General features: G+C 46.5%; 1 protein-coding gene across 2 annotated transcripts in view; it reads left to right on the top strand.

Moving 5' to 3' along the window:
* LOC112227454 (procollagen-lysine,2-oxoglutarate 5-dioxygenase 2-like) overlaps positions 1-22,262 on the top strand; it is a 154,710-nt gene that overhangs the window by 78,763 nt on the left and 53,685 nt on the right. For both annotated transcript variants that reach the window (XM_042308416.1, XM_042308415.1), the window contains exons 6-8: positions 133-196; positions 1,690-1,787; positions 12,755-12,856. In XM_042308416.1, coding sequence (XP_042164350.1) covers positions 133-196; positions 1,690-1,787; positions 12,755-12,856 — 264 coding nt within the window. The remainder of the gene's footprint in view (positions 1-132; positions 197-1,689; positions 1,788-12,754; positions 12,857-22,262) is intronic.

Genomic DNA, 22,262 nt, shown 5'->3' with positions numbered 1-22,262 from the left:
CCCTTTACAGAGGGTAGGTTATATACCTGGTCCCTTTACAGAGGGTAGGTTATATACCTGGTCCCTTTACAGAGGGTAGGTTATATAAAGTACTCTTGTAATTTTTGTGTTCTGTTTTCTCTGTGTTTTCAGGAGAACTTGAACATTGGTTTGGACCACAAGTCTCAGATTTTCCAGAATTTAAATGGAGCAATTGGTGAGTTACCACAGAGGAACGCCTTATTGCTGTAAACTATATGGTTTCCATTCCACAGAGGAATGCCTTATTACTGTAAACTATATGGTTTCCATTCCACAGAGGAATGCCTTATTACTGTAAACTATATGGTTTCCATTCCACAGAGGAATGCCTTATTACTGTAAACTATATGGTTTCCATTCCACAGAGGAATGCCTTATTACTGTAAACTATATGGTTTCCATTCCACAGAGGAATGCCTTATTGCTGTAAACTATATGGTTTCCATGATTCATGGAAACAGGGTGCACCTGAGCTCAATATCGAGTCTTATAGCAAAGGGTCAGAATACTTATGTAAATAAGGCAGTTCTGTTTTTTTATAAATATATATATATATATATTTGCAAAAATGTAAAAAAATACAATAAATAATCTGTTATTGCGTTGTCATTATGGGGTATTGTGTGTAGATTGATGAGGAAAACATGTAATTTAATCACTTTCAGAATAAGGCTGTAAAGTATTAATATGTGGGAAAAGACAGAGCCCAGACAGAGCCCAGACAGAGCCCAGACAGAGCCCAGATAGAGCCCAGACAGAGCCCAGACAGAGCCCAGACAGAGCCCAGACAGAGCCCAGACAGAGCCCAGACAGAGCCCAGATAGAGACCAGACAGAGCCCAGACAGAGCCCAGACAGAGCCCAGACAGAGCCCAGATAGAGACCAGACAGAGCCCAGACAGAGCCCAGACAGAGCCCAGACAGAGCCCAGACAGAGCCCAGACAGAGCCCAGATAGAGACCAGACAGAGCACAGACAGAGCCCAGACAGAGCCCAGACAGAGCCCAGACAGAGCCCAGATAGAGACCAGACAGAGCCCAGACAGAGCCCAGATAGAGCCCAGACAGAGCCCTGACAGAACCCAGACAGAGCCTTGTGACAGCCAGATAAGAGAGGGTTAAGGTTGCAAAATCCTGGTAACATTTTCAAAATTCCCAGGTTTTCCAGAAATCCTGGTTGGCAGATTCCCGTAATTAGAAGGGAATATGCAGGAAATCAAGTCTTCCAACCAGGATTTCTGGAAAACCTGGCAGTTTTGGGAAAGTTATCGTCATTTTGCAAACCCTTGTTGGTTTTAGATAAGAGAGGCCCTGGCCCAGGACTGTTCTGAACCCTTTTGTTCTTCTCTCTCGCTACAGTAGCCAGCATGTTGAACCCTGTTGTTCTTCTCTCTCCCTACAGTATCCAGCATGTTGAACCCTGTTGTTCTTCTCTCTCCCTACAGTATCCAGCATGTTGAACCCTGTTGTTCTTCTCTCTCCCTACAGTATCCAGCATGTTGAACCATGTTGTTCTTCTCTCTCCCTACAGTATCCAGCATGTTGAACCATGTTGTTCTTCTCTCTCCCTACAGTATCCAGCATGTTGAACCCTGTTGTTCTTCTCTCTCCCTACAGTATCCAGCATGTTGAACCCTGTTGTTCTTCTGTTCTCCTCTCTCCCACTGCAGATGAGGTTCTCTTGAAGTTTGGAACGAAGAGTGCCCGAGTGAGAAACCCTGTTTACGACACCCTGCCAGTGGTCATCCATGGCAACGCAAACACCAAAGTGAGTAAGACAATATTAACATATTAACATTTCCAACATGCCCGGCACCATCCACGATAATAACCACTTTCCATGGCCACAGTTCAGAACCAGTTTCCATCTCTGTTTCTGGAGAAAACAGAACCAGCCTTGCTGAATCATGTCAGTGTTTCATATTTCTTCATTGTAGTTAGAATGAATGATAACAGAGGTACTCCTCTAGATATGCCTGGAAGGTTTGCTTTCTGGCTGACTTTCTGAGCTTCTTGTCCAAGTAGGCTACACATCTATAAAAAAACAAATGGCATAGTTTAAAACAGTGTAAATCTCATTGAAATTGTGAGAAATTGCAAAGGTCTTCCAATGAAACAAGCTGTGTACTAACAGCTCTCTAGAGGCAGGGATTCTGCAGAATTCTGTTTAGGGATACAGCCTACTACATATGAACCCCAGATATGTGTCATATCACGTCCATTGAGGTCATCATGACAACTGAGGACATTATCTCCAAGTACAAGGACGTGTTCCATGGGCTTGGATGCCTCCCTGGAGAGCTACACCTAGAAGCAGACTGCGCAGCCCCCCGAAGGCCTGTGTAGCAGCTACCAAGACTGAATGCCTATTCCACTGAAGGAAAAGATCACAAAGGCCATTCATTCAATGGACAATGCAGACATTATCACGAAAGTCATCAGAGCCAACACCATGGATCAGCAAAATGGTTTGTCATTGAAAAACAGGATTAACTACGAATATACATGCACCCCAGTGCAGTCAACAAAAGCCTTACTGAGATCGCACTTACAGATGGCCACAATAGAAGATTCTAAGATTCTAAACAAAATATCCAAAGATATTCTCAAAGATATTCTCAGTACACAATGACAAAGATGGATATTGGCAAGTCAAACTTGATGAAGTGGGCATCTATCTTACAACTTCCTGGACAGGAAGTAGTAGGCAGGTATAGATGCCTGAGAATGCCATTTGGAATCAAGCCAGCAGGTGAAGATTACCAGCACAGACAGTGGTGAAGGACTACAGGCAGTGAAAGGAGTGAGTGTGATCTCTGGATGTGGTGACAAACAGGAAGAGGCGATGTCAGATGGTGACAGAAACCTTACAGTTGTCCTGCACAGATGTCAACCTGAAGCTGAACCAATAGAAACTCCAGTTTAAAGCTACCTTGTGTGATATACATGGGTCATCTTTCTCAACACAGCGGGCCTTCGCCTTGACCCAGAGAAAATAAACAGAACATGGGTTAACACCAACCGATTTCAAGTTGGGGTTTGTGAACTATCTTTGCAAAATTCATGCCCCGCCCCCCACCTATCTGATGTGTGTGAGCCGCTCAGAAGACTGACTGACAGGGACATTAACTGGACATGGATAGCACAGCATGACGCAGCAGTTGAGACTATCAAACAGTCACAACACCTGGTGCTCAAATACTACGAACCTGAATGATGAACTCACACGGCAGTGTGATGCCAGTGCGGCAGGTTTGGGTGCAGCCCTTCTACAGAAAGGACAACCTGTAGCTTTTTGCCTCCACAACATTGACTCAGACAGAACAAAGATATGCACAGATTGAATGTCTCTCCATTGCTTTTGCATGTGACAAGTTTGACCAGTATCTGTATGGCGGAGAGTTCATCACAATATACAGCCACCACAAACCGCTTGAGATGATCTTCAAGAAATCTCTACTCACAAGCACCCAAACGACTGCAGAGAATGTTGATAAGGCTACAAAGATACCAACTCCAAACGACTGCAGAGAATGTTGATAAGGCTACAAAGATACCACCTCCAAGTGACTGCAGAGAATGTTGATAAGGCTACAAAGATACCAACTCCAAGTGACTGCAGAGAATGTTGATAAGGCTACAAAGATACCAACTCCAAGTGACTGCAGAGAATGTTGATAAGGCTACAAAGATACCAACGCCAAACGACTGCAGAGAATGTTGATAAGGCTACAAAGATACCAACTCCAAACGACTGCAGAGAATGTTGATAAGGCTACAAAGATACCAACTCCAAGTGACTGCAGAGAATGTTGATAAGGCTACAAAGATACCAACTCCAAGTGACTGCAGAGAATGTTGATAAGGCTACAAAGATACCAACTCCACGTGCAATACAAACAAGGCAAATAACTAAATGTAGCTGACTTCCTGTTCAGAACAGCTCAATCAACCACAGAGCACAGACAAATGCAAACACCAGCCACGGTCTACACTATGGGTCTAGTCACAACTGACCTGGAACAGGTGGATCACACCAGTGATGTCAACATCTCAACTAAGACAATGGAGTCAATTTTAAGCACACTGTTGCCAGGACCCACTGTTTCAGGCTCTGTACGCACAAATCAACCACGGCTGGTCTGGAAGCAGAACAGGCTGTGACACTGAAAGATCTGTGACACTGAAGATGACATGTTACATGCTGACTTTCTACACAAAATACACTCTGGCTACTCAGGCAAAGAGGCCATTATTCAGAAAGGCACGTGATGCTGTTTTCTGGCCGAAGTTTATGGAGGACGTAAAGGTCTTTATCAGCAAATGTGCCACCTGTAACTCACTCTAGAAGAGACAACACAAGGAGACACTCACCCCCCCCACCAAATCCATCCAGAAGAGACAACACAAGGAGACACTCATCCCCCCACCAAATCCCTCCAGAAGAGACAACACAAGGAGACACTCATCCCCCACCAAATCCCTCCAGAAGAGACAACACAAGGAGACACCCATCCCCCAGAAGAGACAACACAAGGAGACACCCCTCCCATGGTCCAAGATCGGGATGGACTTACTCACAGTCAACAGAAGCAAGTAGCTCATCCTGGTCGATTTATTATTCGGACTACTAGGAGTTCGACAAGCTGACCGACACCACATCAGACACCATCATTGAAAGCAGTTCAGCAGACACTGCGTTTCTAGTAAGGGGCCCCCTTTCTCCGGACTTTATCAAATGTATTGATGACTTTAAACATGTGAAGGCATCGCCGTATCAAAGCCAAAGCAATGGCAAAGCCGGAGTCAACAGTGAAAATTGCCATAAATGCTCCTAAAAATAAGGCTGCGATGGATAGTGAAGACCCATGGAAAAGAGTGTTGGAATGGAGGAATAACCCAACAGAGGGACTTAACAGTTTTCTAGGTGTCCAGACGATCCGACCTACCATGAAAAAAACTGCTCAAACCCCAAGTGGTACAAAACATAAATGAAGTACTAGTGAACCATAAAAAACACAGCAGAAACAGAAGAGACATTCGTCCAGTGACTGAACAACTCAGTGACCGGTCCTAATGAAGTACTAGTGAACCGTAAAAAACACAGCAGAAATAGAAGAGACATTCGTCCAGTGACTGAACAACTCAGTGACCCGCCCCCCCGAACGACCACCAATCAAACACGGGTGAGGATGACTGAGGACCATGGAACGAACCTGCCAACCCTGCAGGTGGTGAACAACAGACTGCTGATGTTTTTTATTTTTATTTTATTTCACCTTTATTTAACCAGGTAGGCTAGTTGAGAAAAAGTTCTCATTTACAACTGCGACCTGGCCAAGATAAAGCATAGCAGTGTGAGCAGACAGCACAGAGTTACACATGGAATAAACAATTAACAAGTCAATAACACAGTAGAAAACAAAGGGGGAGTCTATATACAATGTGTGCAAAAGGCATGAGGAGGTAGACGAATAGTTACAATTTTGCAGATTAACACTGGAGTGATAAATGATCAGATGGTCATGTACAGGTAGAGATATTGGTGTGCAAAAGAGCAGAAAAGTAAATAAATAAAAACAGTATGGGGATGAGGTAGGTGAAAATGGGTGGGCTATTTACCAATAGACTATGTACAGCTGCAGCGATCGGTTAGCTGCTCAGATAGCTGATGTTTGAAGTTGGTGAGGGAGATAAAAGTCTCCAACTTCAGCGATTTTGCAATTCGTTCCAGTCACAGGCAGCAGAGTACTGGAACGAAAGGTGGCCAAATGAGGTGTTGGCTTTAGGGATGATCAGTGAGATACACCTGCTGGAGCGCGTGCTACGGATGGGTGTTGCCATCGTGACCAGTGAACTGAGATAAGGCGGAGCTTTACCTAGCATGGACTTGTAGATGACCTGGAGCCAGTGGGTCTGGCGACGAATATGTAGCGAGGGCCAGCCGACTAGAGCATACAAGTCGCAGTGGTGGGTGGTATAAGGTGCTTTAGTGACAAAACGGATGGCACTGTGATATACTGCATCCAGTTTGCTGAGTAGAGTGTTGGAAGCCATTTTGTAGATGACATCGCCAAAGTCGAGGATTGGTAGGATAGTCAGTTTTACTAGGGTAAGCTTGGCGGCGTGAGTGAAGGAGGCTTTGTTGCGGAATAGAAAGCCGACTCTTGATTTGATTTTTGATTGGAGATGTTTGATATGAGTCTGGAAGGAGAGTTTGCAGTCTAGCCAGACACCTGGGTACTTATAGATGTCCACATATTCAAGGTCGGAACCATCCAGGGTGGTGATGCTAGTCGGGCATGCGGGTGCAGGCAGCGATCGGTTAAAAAGCATGCATTTGGTTTTACTAGCGTTTAAGAGCAGTTGGAGGCCACGGAAGGAGTGTTGTATGGCATTGAAGCTTGTTTGGTTAGATAGCACAGTGTCCAATGACGGGCCGAAAGTATATAGAATGGTGTCGTCTGCGTAGAGGTGGATCAGGGAATCGCCCGCAGCAAGAGCAACATCATTGATATACACAGAGAAAAGAGTCGGCCCGAGAATTGAACCCTGTGGCACCCCCATAGAGACTGCCAGAGGACCGGACAGCATGCCCTCCGATTTGACACGCTGAACTCTGTCTGCAAAGTAATTGGTGAACCAGGCAAGGCAGTCATCCGAAAAACCGAGGCTACTGAGTCTGCCGATGAGAACATGGTGATTGACAGAGTCGAAAGCCTTGGCAAGGTCGATGAAGACGGCTGCACAGTACTGTCTTTTATCGATGGCGGTTATGATATCGTTTAGTACCTTGAGTGTGGCTGAGGTGCACCCGTGACCGGCTCGGAAACCAGATTGCACAGCGGAGAAGGTACGGTGGGATTCGAGATGGTCAGTGACCTGTTTGTTGACTTGGCTTTCGAAGACCTTAGATAGGCAGGGCAGGATGGATATAGGTCTGTAACAGTTTGGGTCCAGGGTGTCTCCCCCTTTGAAGAGGGGGATGACTGCGGCAGGTTTCCAATCCTTGGGGATCTCAGACGATATGAAAGAGAGGTTGAACAGGCTGGTAATAGGGGTTGCGACAATGGCGGCGGATAGTTTCAGAAATAGGGGTCCAGATTGTCAAGCCCAGCTGATTTGTACGGGTCCAGGTTTTGCAGCTCTTTCAGAACATCTGCTATCTGGATTTGGGTAAAGGAGAACTTGGAGTGGCAGCAGCTCCACTGCCTGAAAACACACCAGAACACCAGAACACCAGAACACCAGAACACCAGAACACCAGAGACTATGTTCTTTAAAAGATTATTTTTTTTTTGTATTTTTTTTTTGTAAGAGGGAAGAGGGTAGTCTGCTTATTGACTTTAAAGTTGATGCTTTTTAAGATACTTGAATAAGAACACAGTTCTATGTTTTTGTTACTAGTGTAATGTTTTCATTGCCAAGGGTTTAACCCCAGTTCTCCTGTTAATGAGTCGAGGAGGAGTTATCTTCATTTGTTGGGTAAAGGAAGATGTTACGAGATGTCGCCAAGCCAATAAATGGCGCTGCTGTTGACGTGTATCTGAGTGTGATACTATGTAGTACTAGTGAGCCCAGTTAGGCGGTACTTACCATGCACTGAAAGGAGCTGTGTGTATGCTACACAGTGATGCTGAAGTAAAAGACCTTCCAAACAACATTACCTTGCTCTTGAATAGAGTAAACATCTTACAAAACGTATGTGAGGGGGGACGTTATGGGGTTCTTTAGAATCTGTGTGGAGGGAACTTCTCTGGAATCCAGCTGGTCATTATGTGGAGGAGTAAGGTCCGGCCAAAGTTTAATAACACTCCCTCCTCACTCCCTGATGGCCTTTCCCTCTCACTCCCTCCTCACTCCCTGATGGCCTTTCCCTCTCACTCCCTCCTCACTCCCTGATGGCCTTTCCCTCTCACTCCCTCCTCACTCCCTGATGGCCTTTCCCTCTCACTCCCTCCTCACTCCCTGATGGCCTTTCCCTCTCACTCCCTCCTCACTCCCTGATGGCCTTTCCCTCTCACTCCCTCCTCACTCCCTGATGGCCTTTCCCTCTCACTCCCTCCTCACTCCCTGATGGCCTTTCCCTCTCACTCCCTCCTCACTCCCTGATGGCCTTTCCCTCTCACTCCCTCCTCACTCCCTGATGGCCTTTCCCTCTCACTCCCTCCTCACTCCCTGATGGCCTTTCCCTCTCACTCCCTCCTCACTCCCTGATGGCCTTTCCCTCTCACTCCCTCCTCACTCCCTGATGGCCTTTCCCTCTCACTCCCTCCTCACTCCCTGATGGCCTTTCCCTCTCACTCCCTCCTCACTCCCTGATGGCCTTTCCCTCTCACTCCCTCCTCACTCCCTGATGGCCTTTCCCTCTCACTCCCTCTTCCTTACTTCCAACTCTCACTATACCTCCCCCTCCATTGATCCCTACCTCCCCCTCCATCGATCCCTACCTCCCCCTCTATTGATCCCTACCTCCCCCTCTATCGATCCCTACCCCCCCCTCCATTGATCCCTACCTCCCCCTCATCGATCCCTACCTCCCCCTCTATTGATCCCTACCCCCCCTCCATCGATCCCTACCTCCCCCACCATCGATCCCTACCTCCCCCTCTATCGATCCCTACCTCCCCCTCTATTGATCCCTACCTCCCCCCTCCATCGATCCCTACCTCCCCCTCCATCGATCCCTACCTCCCCTCAATCGATCCCTACCTCCCCCTCCACCAATCCCTACCTCCCCCTCCATCGATCCCTACCTCCCCCTCCATTGATCCCTACCTCCCCCTCCATCGATCCCTACCTCCCCCTCCATCGATTCTTACCTCCCCCTCTATCGATCCCTACCTCCCCCTCCACCAATCCCTACCTCCCCCTCCATCGATCCCTACCAACCCCCTCGATCCCTACCTCCCCCCTCAATCGATCCCTACCTCCCCCTCCATCGATCCCCACCTCCCCCTCCATCGATCCCTACCTCCCCCTCCATCGATCCCTACCAACCCCCTCCCTTGATCCCTACCAACCCCCTCCCTGGATCCCTACCAACCCCCTCCCTCGATCCCTACCAACCCTTCCCTCGATCCCTACCAACCCCCTCCCTTGATCCCTACCAGCCCCCTCCCTTGATCCCTACCAACCTCCTCCCTCGATCCCTACCAACAAACTCCCTCGTTCCCTACCAACCCCCTCCCTCGATCCCTACCAACCCCCTCCCTCGATCCCTACCAACCCTTCCCTCGATCCCTCCATTCCTCTCCCTCTCCCTGCCCCTAAACCTCTCTCTCCATCTCACCCCCGTTAGCAGTTCCATAGCTCTGAGGTCAGTGAGTTCTGGTGATATTTCTGGTAGATACGTTCTCTTGGGAGGCTTTTCTATCCCTCTGGCATTTTCTTCACAGCTTTCCCTCTCTTTCTGCCCCATCACTCTTCTCTGGTATCCACCACACGTCATCAAACCCACCCACCACAGTGTTGAGTCATTCTCCACAACAACAGCCCTCGACCATCTGCTGCATTCACTCCTAAAATGCTTCCCAAATGGCTACTATTCCCAAAGGGCCCTGGTCAAAGTAGTGTACTACATATAGGGAATAGGGTGCCATAGGGCTCTGGTCTAAAGTAGTGCACTATATAGGGAATAGGGTGCCATAGGGCTCTGGTCTAAAGTAGAAAACTATATATAAGGATTAGGGTGCCATAGGGCTCTGGTCTAAAGTAGTGTACTATATATGGAATAGGGTGCCATAGACCTCTGGTCTAAAGTAGTACACTATATGGTGGATAGGGTGCCTTTTGGGAAGCTACAATAGTCCAGGTGCCTAGTCAGTCCAGCTAGCCTCAACGGTTTCTAAGCCTCCAGGCAGGCTGGAGTTGGAGCTCGCTAAGGCCCAAGGATGTGCAGCCCAGCCTGGTTAGATCTACAGACCCTGCAGCCTCTCCATTTGGCTGGAGGCAAGGTCAACCTGTAGACCCGTATCAGCAGCTGTCAGTGAGTTATTAGAGTGAAGATAGTGGGCTGACTGGAGGCTATCTCTTTTTATAAGGAGGAAAATGGAGAGATGGGGAAGAAGATGGAGAGATGGGGTGGAAGATGGAGAGATGGGGTGGAAGATGGAGAGATGGGAAGGAAGATGGAGAGATGGGGAAGAAGATGGAGAGATGGGGTGGAAGATGGAGAGATGGGGTGGAAGATGGAGAGATGGGAAGGAAGATGGAGAGATGGGGAAGAAGATGGAGAGATGGGGTGGAAGATGGAGAGATGGGGTGGAAGATGGAGAGATGGGAAGGAAGATGGAGAGACGGGAAGGAAGATGGAGAGAGAGATGGGGAGAGAGATGGAGAGATGGGGAGATGGGAGAGAGATGTAGAGATGGGGGAGAGAGAGATGGAGAGATGGGAAGGAAGATGGAGAGATGGGAAGGAAGATGAGAGAGAGATGGGGGAGAGATGGAGAGATGGGGAGGGGAGAGAGATGTAGAGATGGGGAGAGAGAGATGGGGGAGAGATGTAGAGATGGAGAGATGGGGAGATGGAGAGAGAGATGGAGAGATGGGGAGAGAGAGATGGGGAGTGAGATGTAGAGCTGGGGAGAGATGGAGAGATGGGGAGAGAGATGGGGAGATGTAGAGAGAGAGATGGGGAGAGATGTAGAGATGGAGAGAGAGATGGGGAGATGGAGAGATGGGGAGAAAGATGTAGAGATGGGGAGAGAGATGGAGAGATAGGGAGAGAGAGATGGGGATAGAGATGTAGAGATGGAGTGAGAGATGGGGAGATGGAGAGATGGAGAGATGGGGAGAGAGATGGAGAGATGGGGAGAGAGATTGAGAGATGGAGAGGAAGATGGGGCGATGAGGAGAGAGATGAGGAGAGAGATGGAGAGATAGATGGGGAGATGAGGAGAGAGATAGAGAATTGGGGAGAGGGATTTCACTTTCTTTTTTGGGTAGGAGAGATAGTTTTCCGCCCATTGACCTGTTCCTCTGCTTCAGGTACAGCAGAATTACTTAATCTCTTAATCTGGGATTACATCTCTTATTTTGGGATTAAATATCTTAATCTGGGATTAAATATATTAATCTGGGATTACATCTATAAATCTGGCATTACATCTCTTAATCTGGGATTTCAACAACAATTTAACTGGATTATCTTTGAATAAAGTCTGGGTTAGTTGCATTTCGAAGACATCTGTAGTGTGGTTGTTGTCGTCAGACGAGATGAAGTGGATAATCCCTAGTTTCTAGTAATCACAACCACAAACACACACAACGTACACAGAGTCAACCTCCAACAGCTCTGTCATGTATTAGTTGCCAGAGAATCTGTGGTTGTTTAGCCAAGACGTGAATCCAAACACTACTGTTGTTAAAGTGCTTCCAGTGTCTGTGTGTGTGTGTGTGTGTGTGTGTGTGTGTGTGTGTGTGTGTGTGTGTGTGTGTGTGTGTGTGTGTGTGTCTGTGTGTGTGTGTGTGTGTGTGTGTGTGTGTGTGTGTGTGTGTGTGTGTGTGTGTCTGTGTGTGTGTGTGTGTCTGTGTGCGTGTGTGTGTGTGTGTGTCTGTGTGTGTGTGTGTCTGTCTGTGTGGTGTGTGTCTGTCTGTCTGTGTGTGTGTGTGTGTGTGTGTGTGTGTGTGTGTGTGTGTGTGTGGTGTGTGTGTGTGTGTGTGTGTGTGTGTGTCTGTCTGTGTGTGTGTGTGTCTGTGTGTGTGTCTGTGTGTGTGTGTGGTCTGTGTGTCTGTCTGTGTGTGTGTGTGTGTGTGTGTGTCTGTCTGTCTGTGTGTGTGTGTGTGTGTGTGTGTGTGGTGTGTGTGTGTGTCGCACGCTATGAGGATATCTTTCATTGGATCACATATCTGATGAATTACTGTGTGTCCAAACTGCAGTCCGTTTCTGTCTCCAGGTCACGTTGACACGGGGAATATCCTTCTCTTCCTGTATTAAACTAGAACACCTATAAAACGTGTTGAATACACTGCATTCTGGGAAGTGACTTCAGACAGGATAATTACAGTGCATTTAGTCAGTGTAGATTTGACGGAGGAAATGTTTATGGGTGCTCCGGTCTTTTATCGTCTGCTTTGAACTGTCAGTGACCTCTCTCAGTCCAGACTGACACTCTCAGTACACTCCTACATTACGACCCCACAGGGCTATGGTGAAGAGTAGTGCACTATCGAGAGGATAGGATGCCATTTGGAACACAGGCCTACTGACCGGCTCTGAATCACCACATGGACCAAGCCCACGGAATATACTTCTCATGGGATGAAATCCTCCTCTATTTCTAATATAGAATGTACTTCTCATGGGATGAAATCCTCCTCTATTTCTAATATAGAATGTACTTCTCATGGGATGAAATCCTCCTCTATTTCTAATATAGAATATACTTCTCATGGGATGAAATCCTCCTCTATTTCTAATATAGAATATACTTCTCATGGGATGAAATCCTCCTCTATTTCTAATATAGAATATACTTCTCATGGGATGAAATCCTCCTCTATTTCTAATATAGAATGTACTTCTCATGGGATGAAATCCTCCTCTATTTCTAATATAGAATGTACTTCTCATGGGATGAAATCCTCCTCTATTTCTAATATAGAATATACTTCTCATGGGATGAAATCCTCTGTTTCTAATATAGAATGTTTATGTAAAGGATAATTCAACGTTAAAATAACCACGTAGTTTCTTTGTTCATTCATGTGAGTTTTTTTTTTCTTCTTCCAGATGTATTTGAACTATCTAGGAAACTACATCCCCAACGCCTGGAACTACGAGAGAGGCTGTGGCGTCTGTGACCACAACATGGTGGATTTGTCTCAGCTCAAAGTGAGTGAATCCTGAGAACCTGAGATTTCCTCCTCTCCTCTCCTCTCCTCTCCTCTCCTCTCTCTCTCCTCTCCTCTCCTCTCCTCTCCTCTCCTCTCCTCTCCTCTCCTCTCCTCTCCTCTCCTCTCCTCTCCTCTCCTCTCCTCTCCTCTCCTCTCCTCTCCTCTCCTCTCCTCTCCTCTCCTCTCCTCTCCTCTCCCTCCTCTCCTCTCCTCTCCTCTCCTCTCCTCTCCTCTCCTCTCCTCTGCTCTCCCATCCTCCTCCCTCTTCTCCCTCCCTCTCCTCTCCTCTCCCTCTCCTCTCCTCTCCTCTCCTCTCCTCTCCCTCTCCTCTCCTCTCCTCTCCTCTCCTCTCCTCTCCTCTCCTCTCCTCTCCTCTCCTCTCCTCTCCTCTCCTCTCCTCTCCTCTCCTCTCCTCTCCTCTCCTCTCCTCTCCCTCTCCTCTCCTCTCCTCTCCTCTCCTCTCCTCTCCTCTCTCTCTCATCCTCCTCCCTCTTCATCCCTCTCCTCTCCTCTCCTCTCCTCTCCTCTCCCTCTCCTCTCCTCTCCCTCTCCTCTCCCTCTCCCTCTCCTCTCCTCTCCTCTCCTCTCCTCTGCTCTCCCATCCTCCTCCCTCTTCATCCACTCTCCTCTCCTCTCCTCTCCTCTCCTCTCCTCTCCTCTCCTCTCCCTCTCCTCTCCTCTCCTCTCCTCTCCTCTCCTCTCCTCTCCCTCTCCCTCTCCCTCTCCCTCTCCTCTCCCTCCCTCCCTCTTCATCAATTAAGTATTGGGGGGGGGGGTACAAATTGAGGAAGTGTCAGAAACTGAACTACTAGGAGTTTAGCTAGACAACTGCTTATCATGGTCGTCTCAAATTACTCATCTATTAAAAAACAAATATATTAACTGCATGTATGATCAGAAGGATAGCTAAATATTTACCAGGAAAGATTCTTAAGTAAATAACACAATCATTAATTCAGAGTCAGGTGAACTACTGTCCTGTGATCTGGGGGAAATACATCAGCATGTGACATTAGGAGGCTGCAGATTGCACAGGAGAAAACAGGATTGTTTTAAGGTGGAGATATGGTTCTTCTGTTGTAGTCATGCGCCAATGGTCATCAATCAACAAGATCATTGAACAAAAACATGCCTATTTTATTTCATCATGTACATCATTTAAAACAGCCAAACTCTATTCAGTTGGTAAGAGACAGACATTCAGTCAATACCAGGAATAGATTGTCCACCATCTGTTATCCAGACAGAAAAGATAAATAGGCAAAATAACATTTCGATTTAGAGCAATAAAGATATTATCTGAGCAAACCAGAAAACGTTCAAAATATAAATTTAAACAATATGTTAAAACCATTTAAATATAATACATAGGAACGCTGTGCTGGATCTATCATTTTAGATTGTTACAGTATTTATCTGGTCAGTATATTAGTGTATTATGTCTGTTTGTAACAGTGTGTTATATGGGAAAATGTGATCGTATTATAAATGGTATTTTACTGTTTAATTAAGGATTCTTGGGAGATTAGTCCAAATGAGGACTAAAATAGATCCTGATCAAATCAAATATCCTCCTCTCTCCTCGTTCCCCTCCTTCTCCTCATCTCTCTCCTCCTCCTCCCAACTCCTTCTCCCAACTCGTACTCCTTCTTCTCCTCTCTCCTCCTCTCTCTCCTCCGCTCCTCTTCTCTCTCTTCCTTTCTCTCCTCCTCCTCTCTCTCCTCTCCTCCTCCTCTCTCTCCTCCTCTCCTCCTCTCTCTCCTCCTCTCCTCCTCCTCTCTCCCTCCTCCTCTCTCCTCCTCTCCTCCTCCTCTCTCCTCCTCCTCTCTCCTCCTCTCTCTCCTCCTCTCCTCCTCCTCTCTCCTCCTCTCCTCCTCCTCTCTCCTCCTCTCTCTCCTCCTCTCCTCCTCTCTCTCCTCCTCTCTCTCCTCCTCCTCTCTCCTCCTCTCTCTCCTCCTCTCCTCCTCTCTCTCCTCCTCCTCCTCCTCCTCTCCTCCTCCTCTCCTCTCTCCTCCTCCTTTCTCTCCTCTCCTCCTCTCTCTCCCTCCTCTCTCCTCCTCCTCTCTCCTCCTCTCTCCTCCCTCTCCTCCTCCTCTCTCCTCCTCCTCCTCCTCTCTCCTCTCTCCTCCCTCCTCTCCTCCTCTCTCCTCCTCTCTCTCCTCCTCCTCTCTCCTCCTCTCTCTCCTCTCCTCCTCCTCTCTCCTCCTCTCTCCTCTCTCTCCTCCTCCTCTCTCCTCCTCTCAACTCCTCCTCTCAACTCCTCCTCTCCTCCTCTCTCTCCTCCTCTCCTCCTCTCTCTCCTCCTCTCTCCTCCTCCTCTCTCCTCCTCTCCTCCTCTCTCTCCTCATCTCTCTCTCCTCCTCTCTCCTCCTCCTCTCTCCTCTCTCTCCTCCTCTCTCTCTCTCTCTCCTCCTCCTCAACTCCTCCTCTCAACTCCTCTCTCTCCTCCTCTCTCTCCTCCTCTCTCCTCCTCTCTCTCCTCCTCTCTCTCCTCCTCCTCTCTCCTCCTCCTCTCCTCTCTCCTCCTCTCTCCTCCTCTCTCTCTCCTCCTCCTCTCCTCTCCTCCCTCTCTCCTCCCTCTCTCTCTCCTCCTCTCCTCCTCCTCTCCTCCTCCTCCTCCTCCCTCTCTCCTCCTCTCTCTCCTCTCCTCCTCCTCTCCTCATCCTCTCTCTCCTCTCTCTCCTCCTCTCTCCTCCTCCTCTCTCCTCCTCTCAACTCCTCCTCTCCTCCCTCTCTCTCCTCCTCTCTCCTCCTCTCCTCCCTCTCTCTCCCTCCTCCTCTCTCCTCCTCTCCTCCTCCTCTCCTCCTCCTCTCTCCTCCTCTCTCCTCCCTCTCTCCCTCCTCCTCCTCTCCTCATCCTCTCCTCCTCTCTCTCCTCCTCCTCTCCTCCTCCTCTCCTCCTCCTCCTCCTCTCTCCTCCTCTCTCTCCTCCTCCTCCTCTCTCCTCCTCTCTCTCTCCTCCTCCTCCTCCTCTCCTCCTCCTCCTCCTCTCTCCTCCTCTCTCTCCTCCTCCTCCCTCCTCCTCCTCCTCTCCCTCTCTCCTCTCTCTCCTCCTCCTCCTCCTCCTCCTCTCTCCTCCTCTCAACTCCTCTCTCTCCTCCTCTCTCTCCTCCTCTCCTCCTCTCTCTCCTCCCTCCTCCTCTCCTCTCTCCTCTCTCTCTCCTCCTCCTCCTCCTCTCTCTCCTCCTCTCTCTCCTCCTCTCTCTCCTCTCCTCCTCCTCTCCTCATCCTCTCTCTCCTCTCTCTCCTCCTCCTCTCTCCTCCTCTCAACTCCTCCTCCTCCTACTGAAGGAGGAGTGATTACTAGAAACAAATAGTTTTCTCTTTTATCTGTGGATTGAATGACGTTGTAGAGAACACACTACATACACTATTTGGTGTCAAAATGGGTCAAAATTCTACAAATATCCAGAAAAAAAGGATCTTGTGCATTTCAGGTAAAATAACAACCCAATGTTTATATCCCCGGACAAACGAGCTAGCAACAGCAAATATTGGTTTTGCTATTTTAACCTGCGTGTCTGGATCGTGTCTGGATCATGTCTGGATCGTGACTGGTGTGGATGTACAAACATGTGTTTGCCCGGTCTACACAACATGTAACCCTCCCAATAATAACAGGCGGTGCTCCCTGGGTCCCTGTAGACCCGTACTAAAAAAGCACTCTAGCTAGAGGAAGCAGAGAGCTGCTGTGGTAGAGGAAATGGCTTTTGGGTTTTCATTGAGCTTCACTTAAAGGGGTGTCACTGTCAACCAGCCATCGTCTTAGTGGCTTGCTCAGTAGGGCTTGTATCCACCCGGGGTAAATTACTGCGGTCAGCAGATTTTTTTTCCCACAAAGTTCGGCCAAGGCAGGCAATGTCTGAACAGACATATCAGTGACAGGAGTAACTGTCTCTATAGACATATATATCAGTGACAGGAGTAACTGTCTCTATAGACATATCAGTGACAGGAGTAAGAACTGTCTCTATAGACATATCAGTGACAAGAGTAACTGTCTCTATGGACATATCAGTGACAGGAGTAACTGTCTCTATAGACATATCAGTGACAGGAGTAACTGTCTCTATAGACATATCAGTGACAGGAGTAACTGTCTCTATAGACATATCAGTGACAGGAGTAACTGTCTCTAGACATATCAGTGACAGGAGTAACTGTCTCTATAGACATATCAGTGACAGGAGTAACTGTCTCTATAGACATATCAGTGACAGGAGTAAGAGCTGTTTGTTAGAATGTGTCTTTCCGTCCGTCTGTCTGTCACTCTATTTTTCAGTTCTTGCGAGGATAGAAACAAAGACATTTGGTGGAATGTTTAGAAGCCTGGATGGTAAATGCAGAATATATCATCAGGTCAATGGAGGCTGCTGAGGGGGAGGACAGCTCATAGTAACGTCTGGAATGGAGTCAATGGAATGTTATCATTCATGTGGTTTCCATGTGGTTTATACCATTCCATTGACTCCATTCCAGTCTTTACTATGAGCCGTCCTCCCCTCAGCAGCCTCCACTGGCTAAAGTACAGATCTTACCACCGCACTTACGCTACAACATACACTACCGGACAAACTTTTAAGAACACCTACTCATTCAATGTTTGTTTTTTTCTACATTGTTGAATAATAGTGAAGACATCAAAACTAGGAAATAACACCTATGGAATCATTTAGTAACCAAAAACAAATCTAAATATATTTTATATTTGAGATTCTTCAAAGTAGCCACCGTTTGCCTTGATGATAGCATTCTCTCAACCAGCTTCATGACGTAGACACCTGGAATGCATTTCATTCATCAGGTGTGCCTTCTTAAAAGTTCATTTATGGAATATTTTTCCTTCTTAATGCATTTAGCCAATCAGCTGTGTTGTGACAAGGTAGGGGTGGTATACAGAAGATATCCCTATTTGGTAAACGACAAAGTCCATATTATGGCAAGAACAGCTCAAATAAGCAAAGAGAAACGACAGTCCGTCATAAACTTTAAGACATGAAGGTTAATCAGTATGGAACATTTCATGATCTTTGCAGTGCAGTCCCAAAAACCATCAAGTGCTATGATGAAACTGGCTTTCATGAGGACTTCCACAGGAAAGGAAGACCCAGAGTAACCTCTACTGCAGAGGATAAGTTCATTAGAGTTACCAACCTCAGAAATTGCAGCCCAGATAAATGCTTCACAGAGGTCAAGTAACAGACACATCTCAACATCAACTGTTCAGAGGAGACTGCGTGAATCAGGCCTTCATGGTCAAATTGCTGCAAGGAATCGACTACTAAAGGACACCAATAATAAGAAGAGACTTGTTAGGGCCAAGAAACACGAGTAATGGACATTAGACCTGTGGAAATCTGTCCTTTGGTCAGAGTCCAAATTGGAGATTTTTGGTTCCAAACCGCCGTGTCTTTGTTTAACGCAGAGTAGGTGAACGGATGATCTCCGCATGTGTGGGACACTTAACCAGCATGTCTACCACAGCATTCTGCAGCGATACGCCATCCCACCTGTTTGCGCTTAGTGGGACTATCATTTGTTTTTCAACAGCACAATGTCCAGGCTGTGTCAGGGCTATTTGACCAAGAAGGAGAGTGATGGAGTGCTGCATCAGATGACCTGGCCTCCACAATCACCCGACCTCAACCAAATTGAGATGGTTTGGGATGAGTCGGATTGCAGAGTGAAGGAAAAGCAGACAACAAGTGCTCAGCATATGTGGGAACTCCTTCAGGACTGTTGGAAAAGCATTCCAGGTAAAGCTGGTTGAGAGAATGCCAAGAGTGTGCAAAGGTGTCATCAAGGCAAAGAGTGGCTACTTTGAAGAATCTCAAATCTAAAATATATTTAGATTTTTTTTTAAACTGTTTTGGTTAATTTTATAGTTGTGTTGCCTTCACTATTATTCTACAATGTAGAAAATAGTACAAAAATAAAGAAAAATCCTTGAATGAGTAGGTGTTCTAAAACTTTTGACCGGTAGTGTGTATTGAATTCTGATGTCTTCAGAGGGGCTCTTTTCGCATGCAGAGACTTCACTGTGAGGTATATGAATGGGATGGATTCACAATATTTACTGTATCTGGAGCTAACTCCGTACAAGCCAACCACGCTTTATAAAAGACATCTTTGTGAGAATGTCTAGAAGATGTCCTCGATGAACCCTCTTCCACCAGACTACCACTAAATACAAGGAACGGACTAGTCCTCGGGAAAAGCCTGCCTCTCATCTGGATATTTATTGGATGCTGAGGGTGAGATGAGAGGCGCAGAAATTTCTCACTGCTGTGATATTCAGAAAGACTTGACTTACTGACTTACTGGACTATATTAGTCTGGGTGGAGGGAATTCAGACTTACTGGACTATATTAGTCTGGGTGGAGGGAATTCAGACTTACTGGACTATATTAGTCTGAGTGGAGGGAATTCAGACTTACTGGACTATATTAGTCTGAGTGGAGGGAATTCAGACTTACAGGACTATATTAGTCTGAGTGGAGGGAATTCAGACTTACTGGACTATATTAGTCTGAGTGGAGGGAATTCAGACTTACAGGACTATATTAGTCTGAGTGGAGGGAATTCAGACTTACTGGACTATATTAGTCTGGGTGGAGGGAATTCAGACATACTGGACTATATTAGTCTGGGTGGAGGGAATTCAGACTTACTGGACTATATTAGTCTGGGTGGAGGGAATTCAGACTTACTGGACTATATTAGTCTGGGTGGAGGGAATTCAGACTTACTGGACTATATTAGTCTGGGTGGAGGGAATTCAGACTTACTGGACTATATTAGTCTGGGTGGAGGGAATTCAGACTTACTGGACTATATTAGTCTGGGTGGAGGAATTCAGACTTACTGGACTATATTAGTCTGGGTGGAGGGAATTCAGACTTACTGGACTATATTAGTCTGGGTGGAGGGAATTCAGACTTACTGGACTATATTAGTCTGAGTGGAGGGAATTCAGACTTACAGGACTATATTAGTCTGAGTGGAGGGAATTCAGACTTACTGGACTATATTAGTCTGGGTGGAGGGAATTCAGACTTACAGGACTATATTAGTCTGGGTGGAGGGAATTCAGACTTACAGGACTATATTAGTCTGGGTGGAGGGAATTCAGACTTACAGGACTATATTAGTCTGGGTGGAGGGAATTCAGACTTACAGGACTATGTTAGTCTGAGTGGAGGGAATTCAGACTTACAGGACTATATTAGTCTGAGTGGAGGGAATTCAGACTTACTGGACTATATTAGTCTGGGTGGAGGGAATTCAGACTTACTGGACTATATTAGTCTGGGTGGAGGGAATTCAGACTTACTGGACTATATTAGTCTGGGTGGAGGGAATTCAGACTTACAGGACTATATTAGTCTGAGTGGAGGGAATTCAGACTTACAGGACTATATTAGTCTGAGTGGAGGGAATTCAGACTTACTGGACTATATTAGTCTGGGTGGAGGGAATTCAGACTTACTGGACTATATTAGTCTGGGTGGAGGGAATTCAGACTTACTGGACTATATTAGTCTGGGTGGAGGGAATTCAGACTTACTGGACTATATTAGTCTGGGTGGAGGGAATTCAGACTTACAGGATTATATTAGTCTGAGTGGAGGGAATTCAGACTTACTGGACTATATTAGTCTGGGTGGAGGGAATTCAGACTTACTGGACTATATTAGTCTGGGTGGAGGGAATTCAGACTTACTGGACTATATTAGTCTGGGTGGAGGGAATTCAGACTTACTGGACTATATTAGTCTGGGTGGAGGGAATTCAGACTTACTGGACTATATTAGTCTGAGTGGAGGAAATTCAGACTTACTGGACTATATTAGTCTGGGTGGAGGGAATTCAGACTTACTGGACTATATTAGTCTGGGTGGAGGGAATTCAGACTTACTGGACTATATTAGTCTGAGTGGAGGAAATTCAGACTTACTGGACTATATTAGTCTGGGTGGAGGGAAATCAGACTTACAGGACTATATTAGTCTGGGTGGAGGGAATTCAGACTTACAGGACTATATTAGTCTGAGTGGAGGGAATTCAGACTTACAGGACTATAATAGTCTGAGTGGAGGGAATTCAGACTTACAGGACTATATTAGTCTGAGTGGAGGGAATTCAGACTTACAGGACTATATTAGTCTGGGTGGAGGGAATTCAGACTTACAGGACTATATTAGTCTGAGTGGAGGGAATTCAGACTTACAGGACTATATTAGTCTGAGTGGAGGGAATTCAGACTTACAGGACTATATTAGTCTGGGTGGAGGGAATTCAGACTTACAGGACTATATTAGTCTGAGTGGAGGGAATTCAGACTTACAGGACTATATTAGTCTGAGTGGAGGGAATTCAGACTTACAGGACTATATTAGTCTGAGTGGAGGGAATTCAGACTTACAGGACTATATTAGTCTGGGTGGAGGGAATTCAGACTTACTGGACTATATTAGTCTGGGTGGAGGGTATTCAGACTTACAGGACTATATTAGTCTGAGTGGAGGGTATTCAGACTTACAGGACTATATTAGTCTGAGTGGAGGGAATTCAGACTTACTGGACTATATTAGTCTGGGTGGAGGGAATTCAGACTTACAGGACTATATTAGTCTGAGTGGAGGGAATTCAGACTTACTGGACTATATTAGTCTGAGTGGAGGGAATTCAGACTTACAGGACTATATTAGTCTGAGTGGAGGGTATTCAGACTTACAGGACTATATTAGTCTGAGTGGAGGGAATTCAGACTTACTGGACTATATTAGTCTGAGTGGAGGGAATTCAGACTTACTGGACTATATTAGTCTGAGTGGAGGGAATTCAGACTTACAGGACTATATTAGTCTGAGTGGAGGGTATTCAGACTTCTTGGACTATATTAGTCTGAGTGGAGGGAATTCAGACTTACAGGACTATATTAGTCTGGGTGGAGGGAATTCAGACTTACAGGACTATATTAGTCTGAGTGGAGGGAATTCAGACTTACAGGACTATATTAGTCTGAGTGGAGGGAATTCAGACTTACAGGACTATATTAGTCTGAGTGGAGGGAATTCAGACTTACTGGACTATATTAGTCTGAGTGGAGGGAATTCAGACTTACAGGACTATATTAGTCTGAGTGGAGGGAATTCAGACTTACTGGACTATATTAGTCTGAGTGGAGGGAATTCAGACTTACAGGACTATATTAGTCTGGGTGGAGGGAATTCAGACTTACTGGACTATATTAGTCTGAGTGGAGGGAATTCAGACTTACAGGACTATATTAGTCTGGGTGGAGGGAATTCAGACTTACTGGACTATATTAGTCTGAGTGGAGGGAATTCAGACTTACAGGACTATATTAGTCTGAGTGGAGGGAATTCAGACTTACAGG

The sequence above is a fragment of the Oncorhynchus tshawytscha genome, linkage group LG29 (assembly GCF_018296145.1).
Source record: "Oncorhynchus tshawytscha isolate Ot180627B linkage group LG29, Otsh_v2.0, whole genome shotgun sequence".
Lineage (NCBI taxonomy): Eukaryota > Metazoa > Chordata > Actinopteri > Salmoniformes > Salmonidae > Oncorhynchus > Oncorhynchus tshawytscha.
The sequence above is the reverse complement of the archived record's forward strand: the minus strand, read 5'-3'. Positions and strand labels throughout refer to the sequence as shown.